The following is a 15,192-nucleotide window of genomic DNA, read 5'->3' as shown; positions in this document are numbered from 1 at the left end:
TATGTATAATATGCATAATATATTGACCTATTTGGATAAAAGACTTGCATGCAAGGACAGGAAGCTGTCAGCAATCAGATGATTTGTTGAGCTTACCTATACTGGGGAGTTCTGTGTTGGAAAGTATTTTAAAATTAGCCACATGTGAAATGTATTATTTTCTTTCAATCATGTATTCACTGTTGCTTTTTTCTTTGTGTTTTGAGCCTACACTTTAACACAATATGACTTAGGTTGGCATAATGCAAAATAGAATTTTAAATTTTATTTCAGCTTGGCCTCTGTCTTGCTCCTTTCCACCATGTAACTGTCCTAGGTAGACTATGTGTCTTTGCATTGATTTTAGGAATTACTTTTTCACAGAAACTTTCCTACTCTTAGGATGACATTTTGTATTCCTTTTTAACTTAATTTTTTTTGAGAATTTCAAAGATGAACACTATGTTTACATACTTTCTATATATCTCTCCAGTGCCAACTCTTCCCTTATCTCTCTTTAACTTCATGACCTATTCTGTTTAATTATTATTTTTACACACACATATTTATATATACACTATACATATATAAATACATTATCAGGCCAACTGTTACTGCCATTATGCAGGTCTTATTTAGTATAGCATATTATTGAGATTTCATTAATGGGTATAGCTTTCTTGATATACACATACATATTTATATACACACATGCACACTCACACACACACACACACACACACACACACACACACACACACACACACACTATGCTACCTTATAGCAGGCATCCTGCTTTTTCCCCACTTTGTTTGTTATGTACCCTAAGTCATAGGCATAGGGATTGTGTTATAGATTGGTCAGTTGCAGTTGGGCTCAGTTGATCTCAGCATTTTTGACCAATTGGGGCTTTCTGTAAGGCTCCCTATCTGCTGCAAAAAGAAACTGTGATAAAAGGTGAGAGCTACCCTTGCCTGTGGGGATAGAGATCATTTGGAATGCAGTTAGGAAGTATACTGATTTTGGAAAGTGGCTATAGTAGGTTCTCCTCAGAATCCCATGACTCATCAGTCATGAGTAGTTGGCATAGATTACAGTACTATAATACAGTCTATCTTATTAAGTGTTCTCTAAGTTCAATTAGACAGCTGCTGGTTACCTCCAAGAAATAAATGTCACTATGGATGTCTTGCTGGGATGGTTGTTGTTTGGGTCATAGAAGTCGTAGCTGGGTCAGAATATTGATTACTTTTCCCCTTTGGTAGCTTGCATATTAAAATACAATATAAAAGAGAGGAGGATAAAATTAGATTATCTATTGCCTGTGTTTTTGTGAGTGTCATTATGTTCGTTAAGTTGGAGTTTTCCTTCCAGAACCTTCTATAGTGCTGCATTTGTGGATATGTATTGTTTAAATCTGTTTTTGTCATGGAATATCTTGTTTTCTCCATATATAGTGATTGAAAGTTTTGCTGGGTACAGTAGTCTGGGTTGACATCCATGCTCCCTTAGTGCTTGTAGGGTATCTATCCAAGACCTTCTGGCTTTCAGGGTTTCCATTGAGAAGTCGGGTGTGATTCTGATTGATTTTCCTTTATATGTTACTTGGCCTTTTTCCTTTGCTGCTCTTAATATTTTCTCTTTATTCTGTAGATTTGGTGTTTTGATTATTATGTGTAGGGGGGACTTGTTTTTGTGGTCCAGTCTTTTTGGTGTTCTGTAATTTCTTGTACTTTCATAGGTACTTCCTTCTGTAGAAGTGCTTTGAACTGTTTCAAGAACTTCCTTCACTTGTTTGGATGTTTTTTCTTGGGTTTCTTTAGATTCTTTAAGAGATTTGTTTATTTCTTGAATTTTTTGGTTTGTCTTTTCCTCCATTTCGTCTGGGAGGCCAGTACAAGACTGATCCAGACCCCTGAACATGGATGTCAATAAGGAGGCCTCTGGACTCCAGGGAGCCTCTGGTGGTGGATTAGTATTTTTCTATGGTGCAAGAGGGGACTTTGAGAGCCCATCCCACGTAAAGAGTTATACTCTGGCCCTGGACACATGGTGAAGGGCCCAGGACCAACACAGGAGGATTTAGTGGACTTTGCAGAGTCCCTGTTGAGGGCCCTACCCTGCCTGGGGAGTGGGTGGATGGGGTGTGGGGGTAGGTTGGGGTGGGGGAGGAGGGATGAGGGTGAAGGGAGTGAGAGGGAGAGGGCGTTACATGTGAAACAAGCTTGTTCCCTAACTAGAACTAATAAATAAAAAAATAAAAAATAAAAAATAAAAAATAAAGAAAGAGAGGAGGATAGAAGAGTTTAAAGTTAGAGGCATTAGATTTGAAGCCTAACTTTAATCACCCACCAACTAGCAATCAGTGAAATTTATAGTTTTAAATCTCTCTTCTGTATTAACATTGTAACAACCAGTCAGCTCACAATGTTGTAGGGTTAATTGACAAAATTCCTATTTCTAAGTGGAGAATAATATAAAATGTTTTAAAACTGAGTCAGTCAAAATTATATTGTACAATGGCAAGTGTGATGAGAATCTCCGTTCATAACATTCCTTTAGGTGCCGAACTGGGCAACAGGAATGCTGTGCACAAGCTAAGACAAAGAACTGTGAGGTCAGGGGTCAGGCTGCCTGTGTTCACACCACGGTGTTACACTTCTTAAGTATGTGAACTTGGGGAACTCATCTCTCTGTAGTTCCATTTACAGCATGCAAGTTGGGAACAGGATACCTGAACCTCAGTGCTCTTCTCAGCATTAAATGTGATTACATGGGAAAATGAAAACGTATGCACAGTTTTTTTTTTTGAGATGTTAATGGGGCAAGAACATTTTGGGCAAAAGAAACAAAATCTAGGAAAGTGTAAAGGCTTGAGAAAGCATCAGCCAAGGGGGCTGGAGCCAAATGTCTGTACTTGATGATATCCAGTCCTGGAAAAGTAGCTGTGCACTGGATAATGATGGCACACACATGCTCTTCAAGTGACACTGTCAATTAATTTATTTTTAAAGATTTATTTATTTTTATGTGCATTGGTGTTTTGCCTGTATTGTAGGTATGTATAAGGTTGCCAGATCCCCTGGAACTGGAGTTACAGACAGTTGTGAGCTGATATGTGAGTGCTAGGAGTCGAACCCAGGTTCTTTGGAAGGGTAGTCAGTGCTCATATTTGCTGTCCAATCTCTGGCCTGACATCATTAATTTATAATGCTCGGCATTGGAGAGTAAACTTATTATTGTGCTTAGGACTCTGTAGGAGAAACTGGACATTTGTGGGGTTAAAAATCCAAGTCTGAGCTGGATAAAGAGATAGTCTCTATTCCTAGAGTTGACTCAACCAGGCCACTATTAAAGTGTCTCCTATACTCCATCCAGTATGCTGTGATGACTGTCAGTGTTGGCAGGTGATAAGGGGGCACCAACTTTGTATTTTTCTGCATGTTATCAAATTCCTTCTCTAATGGGAAGTGTGCAGCAACAGCTGTACATATAGCAATGTGCTTATGTCCAGAGAAGGATCTGAAGATTTAGGAAATAAGGAATGAGCTAAGCAGAGTTGTAGACAGTGACAATATCAAAGGAACAAACAACATAAAAAGAATGCTTCATTATGCATGGTTTCCACACACAGTGACTAGGTTGTAAGAGGGTCTCTACCATGGAACTGAATTATTAAGAAACACGAAATGTTCCAGATTGTCTATGTAAATGCAACATGCTAAAAGAGCATTGGAAGCTGCCATATTGGGACCCTCACTCTTGGGGAAAGTAAGTGTTCTGTCTACCCGTCAACACAAGGAAAAAGCTCTCTCTGCTATGTTCAGTCCCCACTTGTTTCTGTCCCTCTGATTCTCTTGCTGCCCTGTCTTCTCTGAGTGTCTTCTATTTTATCTACTGGTATATAGATATTCTCCGGAAAGGCCATGTTTGCTTTTTATCTGTAATTTCACTTATTTTATGAGGATGATAGAAGTCAAATTGGTGGGTTCAACTTCACATTGATTAGTTACAAATTCCGTCTCCATTTCACCTTCTGCCCCTGTAGGGAGAGATCTTACTAGGTACCTGTGGTGCTGACCACGCCCATTTGGGCATGGCCACAGGTTGGCACAGGGCATATGGGATATTGGCCTGGGGAGAGGGAAGCACAGTCTCTCAGGTTCTGGTCAGGTCTAGGAGACCATGGGAGACTGGAGGCTTGGAACACTGACCCTGGGTTATCTGTTTCTCATGTAAGTGGTTTCTCCCAAATAAAATAACCTATGACATCCCTACCTCATGTATGATAATCTTCATCCTACATCTCCATGCCCTGACTTCCAGGTGTATACTAGCTCCTATTCAGATGTTTGCCTTAGAAAATCCATAGTTGAAACTATCATTAAATAGTACTTTTTATTTGTGGTAAAAATTAACTTCATGGCTAAATTCTTATTTTAACTTTGTATTTAGAAATGGTGTAGAAATCCTTTATAAATTACAATAGTTCAATACCCACTTCATTCCTTGTGCTATAAATTTGATCTTAACACTAACTACATGTTTCTTTCTGCAGTTGATATTGATTTATTGTCAATTCTAGAAAGTTTCTGGAAGCCTTCAAATAACTATCTTTTATGATAATTGCTAACATTTTTAATACAGGCTTGAGAAATACACTATTTTGATGCCCTGCAGGAACCCAAGAGAGAAATCAAGAAAAACAGATAGGAAACACTGCCAAGGCTGAGTGGCTTCCCTTTTTAGTCGATAATAAGGATGCTTCCTTTGAAAAGAGAGTCAAAACCAGAGCCATAGCACTCAGCTCCAGAACAGTGAGGAGTCAGCATTGGTAGAAAAGAGTGACACTAGGGAGATGAGTGGGGGATGAGAGGACGGGTCTAGCTGTTCTGGGTTTATTCAACTTTATAATGCTTTAAAATACTACCTGAAAGGCTATTGTTTTGGGGAAAGCTAGAATGATTGGTTTAATGCAGAAACAATTTGTTAAAAATGATTTGAGTAATCATCTGTTCACACTCATCTTCAATGTTCAAAACCCCTAAAATTCCTTAGAGGATACCTGTAGGTTATGAAAGCAGTTCTTTGCATACATTAATGATCTTTAAATTTTGGTAGGTTGTATGCAAGGGAAACACTCTGTTCTCTTGTCCTCTTGTGATGATGGATACATACAAGCATAAAAGCAGATCATGACATAAATACAGAGGTTTGTAAGGAGTAATTCACAAGAGGCACCTTTTGAGGACAGCGAGAGACCCCTGTAGTAGTTCCAAGAGGCTCTAAGTTGCTATAGTAAATAATAGCAGTTTGTGTCCCCAACATTTTGCAGTTCAGACATTTTCAGAGAGCCAGGGCAAGATAGGGAGCATGATCTGTGACATCATTCAATGGCACCATATTCTTCCCCCATTACCATTTGCCATGCCCCCACCCCGCCTGGTGTTATCCCCTGAATGTATACCTGAAATCACTATACTTTGTCAATTCTAGCCCACTGGGATGGAAATTTGAGAAAGAAGGACAAGTGATTTTGTTTTAAAATTGATCTAGGAATCACATATACCAGTTCTCCTCATAGTCTGCCCTTGGTCATTTAGCTGGATGGTCACACAGTTGAACATTAGACTGAGCAATGCTTCTGGTTGGACAGTTACAAGCCAGCCAAGAGAGCAGTGGTGGCATTGCTGGGAAGAGTGGATACCTACAGGCAGTTAGTTATCTTAGCTACAGCAACCTCCCTCAAATCAATGAAAGGGTAACAACCAACAGGACTAGAAAATGTGGAAACATGTTCGGAGTGAATGATGCTTTGTTTTTGTTCCTGCATATTTCCATATTCATCTCCTTATGGAAGTGAGTGAATGCTTCACAGTACATGATGCTGTCATTTCCTCACAAGGCCAGCGATGATAACAACATGAGAACTTTTTCATGACCCATTTATTAGGTATTGATTCTGGCAAGATAAGTCTCTTCATAAATAAAATTGAAAGATTTTCCCCCTGCTAATACTTGCTGTAAGGTAGATTGGAGTCTGTAATTATAGCTATAATTCACACCACAGTTGGTTAAACCACACAGTTAATTTTTAAGTGTCCTAGACTGGAAAACACTATTTAACTTAATTTCTGTTCTTGTCCATCCTTTGGGGCTTTGCCATTCATTTCTATCACTGTTTTGATGGCATAAGATCCAGTCTTATCAACTGCTGCACATGCCTACTCTTGTTCTTGCCACTTTGCGTTGCCTTTTTAGATGCTACCATGCCCACTTCCTGTACATAAAGGGCATTTGCTTTTATTTTCCTATGTACATTAACTTAGTCAACTGACTTTATATGATATTTGAGTAAAAATTGTTTTATTTATTAAGTGGATATTTAAATTTCTATTATTACAAGAAAAAAGAGAGAAACAGTAATCATGCTAATATTTAAAGCCAGAGAGCTCACTAGCTATTGTCTTGGCATCTGTTTCATCTTAGATCTCAGGGCTGACTCTTGTGTCTAGAAGGTAATAAGAGAGGGCATTTAGGAGGTCAAATAATTCAAGATGTAAATGAATCCTGAAACTTTGCAGATGTTAGAGGTGGAGTAGATGGTTACTGAGATGGAGCCATAGAGGCAAACTGAAAACACCTACTGTGAGTATAAATATTTACTATAAACCAGTTCCATGATTGAAAAAGGTGAGAGCACCTCTCCTGAACTCAAACAAAGTTAGACATCCAGGGAATACCAGCCATTCAACCAAACATTTGTCTTCACATTTCCAGAGAGTTCACAAATTGTGGTAAGTAAATTTAAAAAAAAATGTTGGTCAATAAGGATAAGACATCTGTGAAGGAAACAATGTCAGCTTAGACTTTTGCATTCATTATTACAGGAGCTATGACTGATTCAGCCATGTATTGCAGAGGTAGTTATATGACCATTGAGATTTATTAAACTTTATTCAATGATGCATGTAAATAGCTGCATATTTATCTCACATCAATATACCTCAATGAAGCTGTTAAAACATAAACATCACTGTAGCAGCACATGAACATAGGCAGTTGCACAGTGTTGCAACCACTGAATTGAATTCAGGAAATATCTGTACCACATGGACATCCCAGTTCTGCTCTGCTGTCCAACTCCAGGGCTTGCCAGATTGAAAAGGGCCTCAAACTACCTATTCTTTTGTAACTGTCATGAGATCCATCCATGGATATATATCAATTGTTTTCTTCCCATTTTATCTAGTGTTTCTCTGGTTTTCATTAAATAATTAGGATGAGATTCGATCCATTAGCCTGTGTGAGCTAGTAAGAACAGTGCTGTTCTGAGTAATATGCACATACTTTGTGTGCAATTCTGATGGAGGTATTTGAGAAATGATCATTGTATATGCATAATTTCGGGTTCGAAGACCATGTTAATCAGTTTTTCAGCATGTTTATCCCAAAATTGAACACCAGTATCTTTTGTATTATTGATTGTTATTTCAGTATAATCTTTGGAAGTGTGACGATAAACATCCAAATTCAATCAACCATTTTTCCTGACTGTTACATATATAACTGTTTTACATATATACCATATACATGTGGATGTTCAGTTGTCCTTCATGTCTATCAGTATTCAACGTTGTATGTTCTTTAATTTTGCTTATCGTAGGAATTTTGATTCATTTCCATTTGCTTTTGGGTTTTCATGTTGCCAGACTTGGTTGAAGCCTCTCTTGGACATAAATTAGAGATGAAGAGGCTTTTGTTGGTGGTGGTTTTGTTTATGTTTTTGTTTTTATGACCCAAAACTGAAACTGTTCAAGTCCATTGTCTGTATTTCAGTTTTGTTATCTTGTATTAAATTAGAATTTTCTTCATTTACATAATCTGGAGATATGTAGCAAATGTCTTCTTCCGCTTTGGGGCATTCTTTTCACTGTGTTGGTGGCATTATTTCATACACAGAAGTGGTTAATATTTCGTGCTCAAACTTATAAGATATTATGTTTTCAATTGTCACTTTAATTCAAGAATGTTTGAGGAATTGTTATCACTGTAAGGTCTAACTTTTAAACCCATGATGGGAGGTGGAGTCAAAGCCTTGCATCTCATTCATCATGATTTAGTAATCAGAACAACTGCCCAGGATGTGTACAACAGTAGTTTTAGATACTTTTGATAAGCAGACATTTCTTTCATCATCAGGGTAAAAAGAAAGTCACTAACAGTTTTTGTTTATTATATTTTGTTTGGACTCTGTGTTAGAAATTTTACTGAAGTAGTGCAAGGAAAAAGATTGCACTAAAATTCACTTTACAGGCAGGGAAACTGAGGAGGACTGGGAGGCAAAAGTACCTTAATACAGCAGAATTGACACATCCAAGCACTATTCCAAAGTCCCCTGAGATTCCCTCATATAGGACTTTACTTGGTGTTGGTTTCAATCATGAACGGTCACTATAATAAATATATTGAAAAAATCATTTCTCTTTTGCAGATAAAGGAAGACTAAGGACTAAAATAACAGAGAGCAGAAGAGAAAAACGATATTCATACAAACTGCCCCAGGAATACAACATTGAGTCTGTAGTGGTTGCAGATCCAGCAATGGTTTCCTACCATGGAGCAGATGCAGCCAGGAGATTCATTCTGACAATCTTAAATATGGTAGGTGAACCTTAAGATGCATTAAAGGTTTTCAAGAGAACTGTGAGTAGATTCAAATCTAAAGAAGCATTTTGTTTGTAGTCTTTGGTACTGAAGCCAGGGCTTCAAATTCTCTAAAATTTAACTCATCCCTTTCTCTCATGAAAGTATGAGTTGCAATGTGGCCTGGTGTCTTAGGCATGTCAAATTGATTTGTCTCCAATGAAACCGCAAACAGGTCTCCAGACCTTGCTTTATTTTAAAACATTTGCTGTTAATTTTGAAATGGAAAAGTTGTCAATTTTCTTTTCTTTCCCTTTCCCTTCCTTTTCTCTGTTTCTGCCTTTACTTTATGTCTTCTAAAGACAATATTGATAGTATAGCAATATTGTAGTATTGGTTTATGTGCATGCTTCTAGCAAGACGTTATAAAATAATTATAGGGTGGAATAAAGATAAATTTTTTCAACCTACTTGACTCAAACATTTATGCAATTTCAAATAGCAAGTAGTGATTCCAGTTTTCTCAGTTGAATCTCATATATATAAGGTAAAATCTAAGCAGGCTGACTCCCATGAAGCTAATATGATTGCCAACTTCTGGGATGCAGAAAAAGTTGGTGTCTAGTGTTTTGGGGATGATTATCATCACAGTAATCCTTTGACATATTTTGCTGGACAAACTTCCTTCAAGGAAGAATCAGAAAATTGCCAATGAAGAGTGGATTTTACAAAAGGGAAACAAGACTCCAGCCTGGGTCAACCTTGCTGTCACTGGGCCTCTTTCCCCCAATGGATGATTTGCCTTACTTTAGACCCTTCTGCCCATCTTTATCTGCATTCTCAGACTCTACTAGCCTTGCTCAGAGGCAGCCTGACAGCCTGACTTTAGTCTTGTCCCTGTACTGAGAACAGTAGAAACACAACTTTGCTGTGTCAGCCATATACATTGTAATGCATATTAAATAAATTTTAAGTTAAAAAAACCCCAAAAACTAGGGAACCGCAGTAAAAATATTGTATTACCTATCAGTTTTTAAAATAAGGTTCTTATGCTAAGTTTGGCCTTGAACAAAAGTTGCTATGTTTTCATTTAATTTTAGGAGTTTTAATTTTATTTGCTTTCAGGTTTTTAACCTTTTCCAACACAAGAGTCTGGGTGTGCAGGTCAACCTCCGTGTGATAAAGCTTATTCTGCTCCATGAAACACCAGTAAGAAAGTTTGGAGTTTTTATTCAGTTAAGTGGCTGAGAAATTGTGTTCAGGAACTTTTAAGTAGAATGAATTTGAAGGATATTCTTTTATTGACTCAAAATCCAAAAATATCCCCTGAATCACTTAAAGTATACATAAAACTGGCCTTTGGTTTGGATTAATCCCTCAATTTTATATGAAAACTGGAATGTTCTTAGTTTCCAAGGATCCTAACAACAAACCTTAACTTTCCAAAATGTAATTTTAAGTTATTTTAAAAGACAGCTTTCTTATATTATTTAAACATATGTGTTGAAGGTATTTTCTTATCTGTATTGCAACTGAAATGGAGGAACAGTCTATGGCATCACTCTGGCTAATTAAAAAGAAAACTAATTAAAGGCCACTTCAGAAAAACTCTTCATAAATTACAGAATAATCTATTTCCCAAGCCTAAAATATCAGATGTTGAAATATTCCATTTTGCATCTTTGATTTTCATGGTAACTTTACAATAATTACACCTTCACAAATTTCAACTTTGTTTAATGTATTTTGTGTGAGGTCAGGATGAATTAACACTAATTGCCTTACATGTTCTAATTAATGTCATATTCATCAGTGTGCGTTAGTAATTTGGGAAGTTTCCTTAGGATTAACGAACTGATTAATTAGGTATATCTGAGAATAATCTGATTGGAAAATGAAAGCGGCCTCTGTTGTAGGCAGATCTGTACATTGGGCACCATGGAGAGAAAATGCTAGAGAGCTTTTGTAAGTGGCAGCATGAAGAATTTGGCAGGAAGAACGATATACACTTAGAGATGTCGACCAACTGGGGAGAAGATATTGCTTCGGTGGATGCAGCTATCCTGATAACAAGGTAAATCTTCTAAGCCAAATACGTTGCATTCTTAATTCAGCCTCTCTGCTGCTAATCACATCCATTCCTTGGGACAATGCTCTGGTTCCAGGGTTTCTTGGCATAATGATTTTAGTCTTCTCCCTCCATTCATCATTGATTTCTCGGAAGTTTGATGTTGGATAGATACTCTGTTGACAAAATATTTGTCAGTTAATTTTAAAAACTGCTCACAACTGCTGTTATCAAAGATATAACATTGATGAGAGTATCTTAAAACTAAGGAGAATTTTGTGAGAAATGAAGTACTATAAGCATATGCTATGTTTTGCAGCCATCCCTGTACAAAGTTAACTTCTTAAGTAGAATTCAGTAATTCATAGTTTTTCTGGGTCCATTTGAGAAAAGACTTTCTGATGTATCTCTAGCTAACTAAATGAACTGCATAGTGAATGTACTTAGCATAAACATTTGTAAAGCCAAAATGCGGATAGCTCGTAGCTTTGAAAATATGGAACAATGCACAGCCATATGTTCTGTGTCTGTTCTCTGTATTAACAAATTGTCAACAATATTGTTTTGCTTCCAAGAAAGAGCTAACAAAAAATTCATTACGTGCCAGTGATTTAATCTGAGGTCATCAAAATTGTCAAAATTTCATATCGTATCAGTGACAGCAATATAATATGAATTGTCTGAAATAAACCTATGGAATCAATGCTATTTTCATAATAGTTATACTCAACAATCATAGCAATAAACTTTTATCAATAAAAACTGTATGAAAGAACATGAATGGATTTACTTTTTCAGCTAGTGCATGTAACTGATACTGGATTTGTACACTAAACGGGCATGCAACATGAAAATTTAGGTGGCAAAAGTTTGAACTCATTGTAGTATAATCCCTAAAAGATGGAAAATGTACTAAGGAAGCCCCACAGTTAACCCAGCTCTATGTTTAAGGGCAGTTTCTCAGCTGGTAGAACAGCTAGGATCTCAGTAGATCACCAGAGTGTTTCTGAGAACAACAGAGGACAGAGCCCTATACATAAAAAAAGTGCCAAGACGTATGTGTATTTGTCATCAGTATAGATCTAGACTCTTCCCAGTTTACCAGAGTGTTATTGCTTTGTTAAAACCAATAGTGATAATTCAGTCAAGCCAGGCTGCAAATGTGAGGCAATTGTGATACCTTTGCCTCACTGTTCTCAATATTTGTTTAAGAAACACAGAAAGGCTGTGTTATCTGCATGGCAACCCAGGAGGATCTGCTCTGACCCAGCATGATTTTGATGTTTAGTGGAGACTGAGTTTTCCCCATTTACAGGGCCTGGGGAAACATCTTAGGCTTTTGATAGATCCTCCATTGCAGGGAATAACAAAAACAAACAAAAAAGCAAACAAACCCCCAAATGCTTTCTTTTATAAAATTTGCCTTGGCTATGGTGTCTCCTCCCAGCAATAGAACAGAGACTAAGATAGATGCATGCATTTAAATAAAATACAGAGTAAGTCTGGATGGCAATTAAAAACCAAAATTTAATAAGGTCACCAACACAATTCAACATTGAAAAGATAATATATTTCTTAATTAATGATTAGGTCTACTTTACAAAAAAAGAATGACAGCATTCCTTAACAACTTAGGTAAATGCTAAGTAGCATAAGACCCTAGAATTACATGTGAAAGGCACACATGTGGATGCTCCAGTGTAAAACAGAGAAGAAAGTCTTCCTCAACAGGTGGAGGATGATAACTTCCTAAATACAAAAATAGCACTAGTAAGAACACAACACAAAACTAGTTGCTTTGTTATTCTTCTTTTTCTTGCTGTCACAATGTATGTCCACTCCCTTATATTTATCGCAGGCCTCATTACTACAGTACTTGTTTCATCTGTGCAGGCCTCTTTCTCTTCTTGATACAAGATGCAATTTACTAGTGTTGTTTTTTATAATTACCTCTCTCAGAACAGTTTGTGTGAAATTATATGCCATTTTAATGAGCAGATGAATAAATCTTGGTACATGTGGAGATAGTGTATTAAAAGCAAAATGTTTACTTAAAGATTAAAGGAGTTCCCTTGCACTGTTTTATAGTTTTCTATACATTTGGGACAGGCAGCATCTGCACACATTAATTTGACCTGGTTTATAACTTCATATAAAAAGCATCATCCTTCTGAATTTGTAATTAATTTGATGCTTTTGCTTAGCAGAGTGTCTTGACACCCACTCTGTGCTATTGCATATACTGATAGTTTGATGCTATTATATTTGACAATTTGAAAATATTAAGTGGGTATTCTTTTTTTAATTTTTTTATTAGTTCTAGTTAGGGAACAAGCTTATTTCAAGTCCCTTCTCCCTCTCCCTCCCCTCACCCCCAAACTTCCTCCCCCACCCCAGCCCACCCCCCACCCCATCCACCCACCACTCCCCAGGCAGGGTAGGGCCCTCAATGGGGGCTCTGCAAAGTCCACCAAGTCTTTCTATGCTGATCCTGGACCCTTCCCCAGGTGTCCAGGGCCAGATTGTATCCCTTCATGTGGGATGGGCTCTCAAAGTCCCTTCTTGCACCAGGGAAAAATACTAATCCACTACCAGAGGCTCCCTGAAGTACAGAGGCCTCCTTATTGACATCCATGTTCAGGGGTCTGGATCAGTCTTGTACAGGCCTCCTGGACAGCATCTGGGGTCGATGTGCTCTCCCTTGTTCAGGTCACCTGTTCCTGTGGGTTTCTCCATCCTAGTACAGACCCCTTCGTTCTTCATTCCTCCCTCTCTTCAACTAAATTCCCGATTTCAGCTCAGTGTATATCTGTGGATGTCTGTCTCTGTTTCCATCAGCCATTGGATGAGGGCTCTAGGATGGCATAAAGAGAAGTCATCAATCTCAATTTAGGGGGAGGGTTTTTAGGTTATCCTCTCCACCATTGCCTGGATTGTCAGATCATGTCATCCTTTTAGGTCTCTGGAGATCTCCCTGGTTCCTGATCCCTTCTCGGGCCTACAGTGGCTCCCTCTGATATCGTATCTCTCATCTTGCTCTCTTTCCTTTAAGTGGGTATTCTTTTCCTTTTTATTATGTCATAAATACCAGACCTTATAATTGAATAGATTATTGAGTTTTTAGTAAAAAAAAAAGCAAATCAATTTGCTTAGAAATAAAGTATAGACTAGTGGAATATTATTACTCATTATTTCATGCTACTTATATATATTTTCTGGTTTATTTTCTCAACATGAAGTTGATAGAAATGTAAAAAGAATATAATATGAGTTGGAATATTTAAGAATTAGAGAAGGGAATTTTAAAATTCTATATAGAAAGTATTCCAAAAGAAATATTTCAAATTTAAGGCTGGATTAAAATTATGAGGGAAAGCATATGGTAACAAAATACATATATCATGGAAAATAAATTAGTTTCCAGAGCATGACAAAATTTTAACCTCAGCTAGCTTAGTTACTAATATGTAATGAATGAACCTGACACTATGTTTGATCAATAGCAAATACATAATTAAAATAAGTACTACTTTTTTGTTATTGATGCTTATGTTAAAGAATAGAGAAAGGATTATACAGAGGCAAAGATGTAAGCCATTAAGTCTGTAGCATGAGTCATGTCTGCAGACATTTGAACTTCTCTATACCTCTGCTTTGATTTTCTTTAATTCAGTGCTTACTTATTGATTTGCACACTGTGGTCTCATGGCATCATAGTCCATACCAGGAGTCCTAACCATTGTAGTGCTGAAGGGAAAGAGTCCCCTTGAACTCATTGTCAGAGTTCAGCCTGGACTACATAGGGAGGCCTCTTCTCAAAAGCACACAACAAACTTCCCATATTGATTATGTAAATATAATTGCAGGAATTTACAGTCAATGTCAGGGAGCAGTGAGCTCAAGGGATTCATTTTCTACAAAAAAATTCAACTGGTGCTTCATACCTGAAAGAATATTTTTCTCCTTGTCAATAAAATGTTTCTAGATAGTTTCCATATAGCACACCTTTATGTGGGCTGTAGATGTCACTCGGTAGGTAAAGCACCTGTTTAGCATGAGTGAGATTATCTGGGCTTCCTCTTCGCTTCACTGATTGTTTCCCTTGATGTCCTGTTTACCCACTGATGGTCTTAAATCCTGGGAGAGTGGAGACCTATTCGGAAAATACTTTCCGTACTTAGATTTTGTAGGTTACTGTGTTTATGTCTAGCAATCTTAGTATTTCAGGTGTCCCATGGAGGTCTTTGATCCACTTGGGTTTGACTCTTGTACAGAGTTATAGACAGATATGAATATGGATGGATTCGAAGCAGATTTCTACCTGAGTTCCAAAGAAGAACCTCAACTATCACTCTTCAAATTATTAAAAGAAAAGAACTGGGTGGTGGTGGCGCCTGCCTTTAATACCAGCATCAGGAGGCAGAGGCAAGTGGAGCTCTGTGAGCTAGAGGCCAGCCTGGTCTGCAGAGCTAGTTCCAGGACAGCCAGAGCTGTTTGTT

The 15,192-nt window shown here is 37.5% G+C and overlaps 1 protein-coding gene across 1 annotated transcript in view; it reads left to right on the top strand.

The window, feature by feature from the left end:
- Positions 1-15,192, top strand: part of Adamts19 (ADAM metallopeptidase with thrombospondin type 1 motif 19) — a 170,420-nt gene that overhangs the window by 37,756 nt on the left and 117,472 nt on the right. Inside the window, exons 4-6 of the mRNA XM_027400942.2 lie at positions 8,474-8,643; positions 9,751-9,834; positions 10,542-10,699. Coding sequence (XP_027256743.1) covers positions 8,474-8,643; positions 9,751-9,834; positions 10,542-10,699 — 412 coding nt within the window. The remainder of the gene's footprint in view (positions 1-8,473; positions 8,644-9,750; positions 9,835-10,541; positions 10,700-15,192) is intronic.

The sequence above is a fragment of the Cricetulus griseus genome, chromosome 2 (assembly GCF_003668045.3).
Source record: "Cricetulus griseus strain 17A/GY chromosome 2, alternate assembly CriGri-PICRH-1.0, whole genome shotgun sequence".
Classification (NCBI taxonomy): Eukaryota; Metazoa; Chordata; class Mammalia; order Rodentia; family Cricetidae; genus Cricetulus; species Cricetulus griseus.
This window is presented reverse-complemented; position numbering and strand designations above follow the sequence as displayed.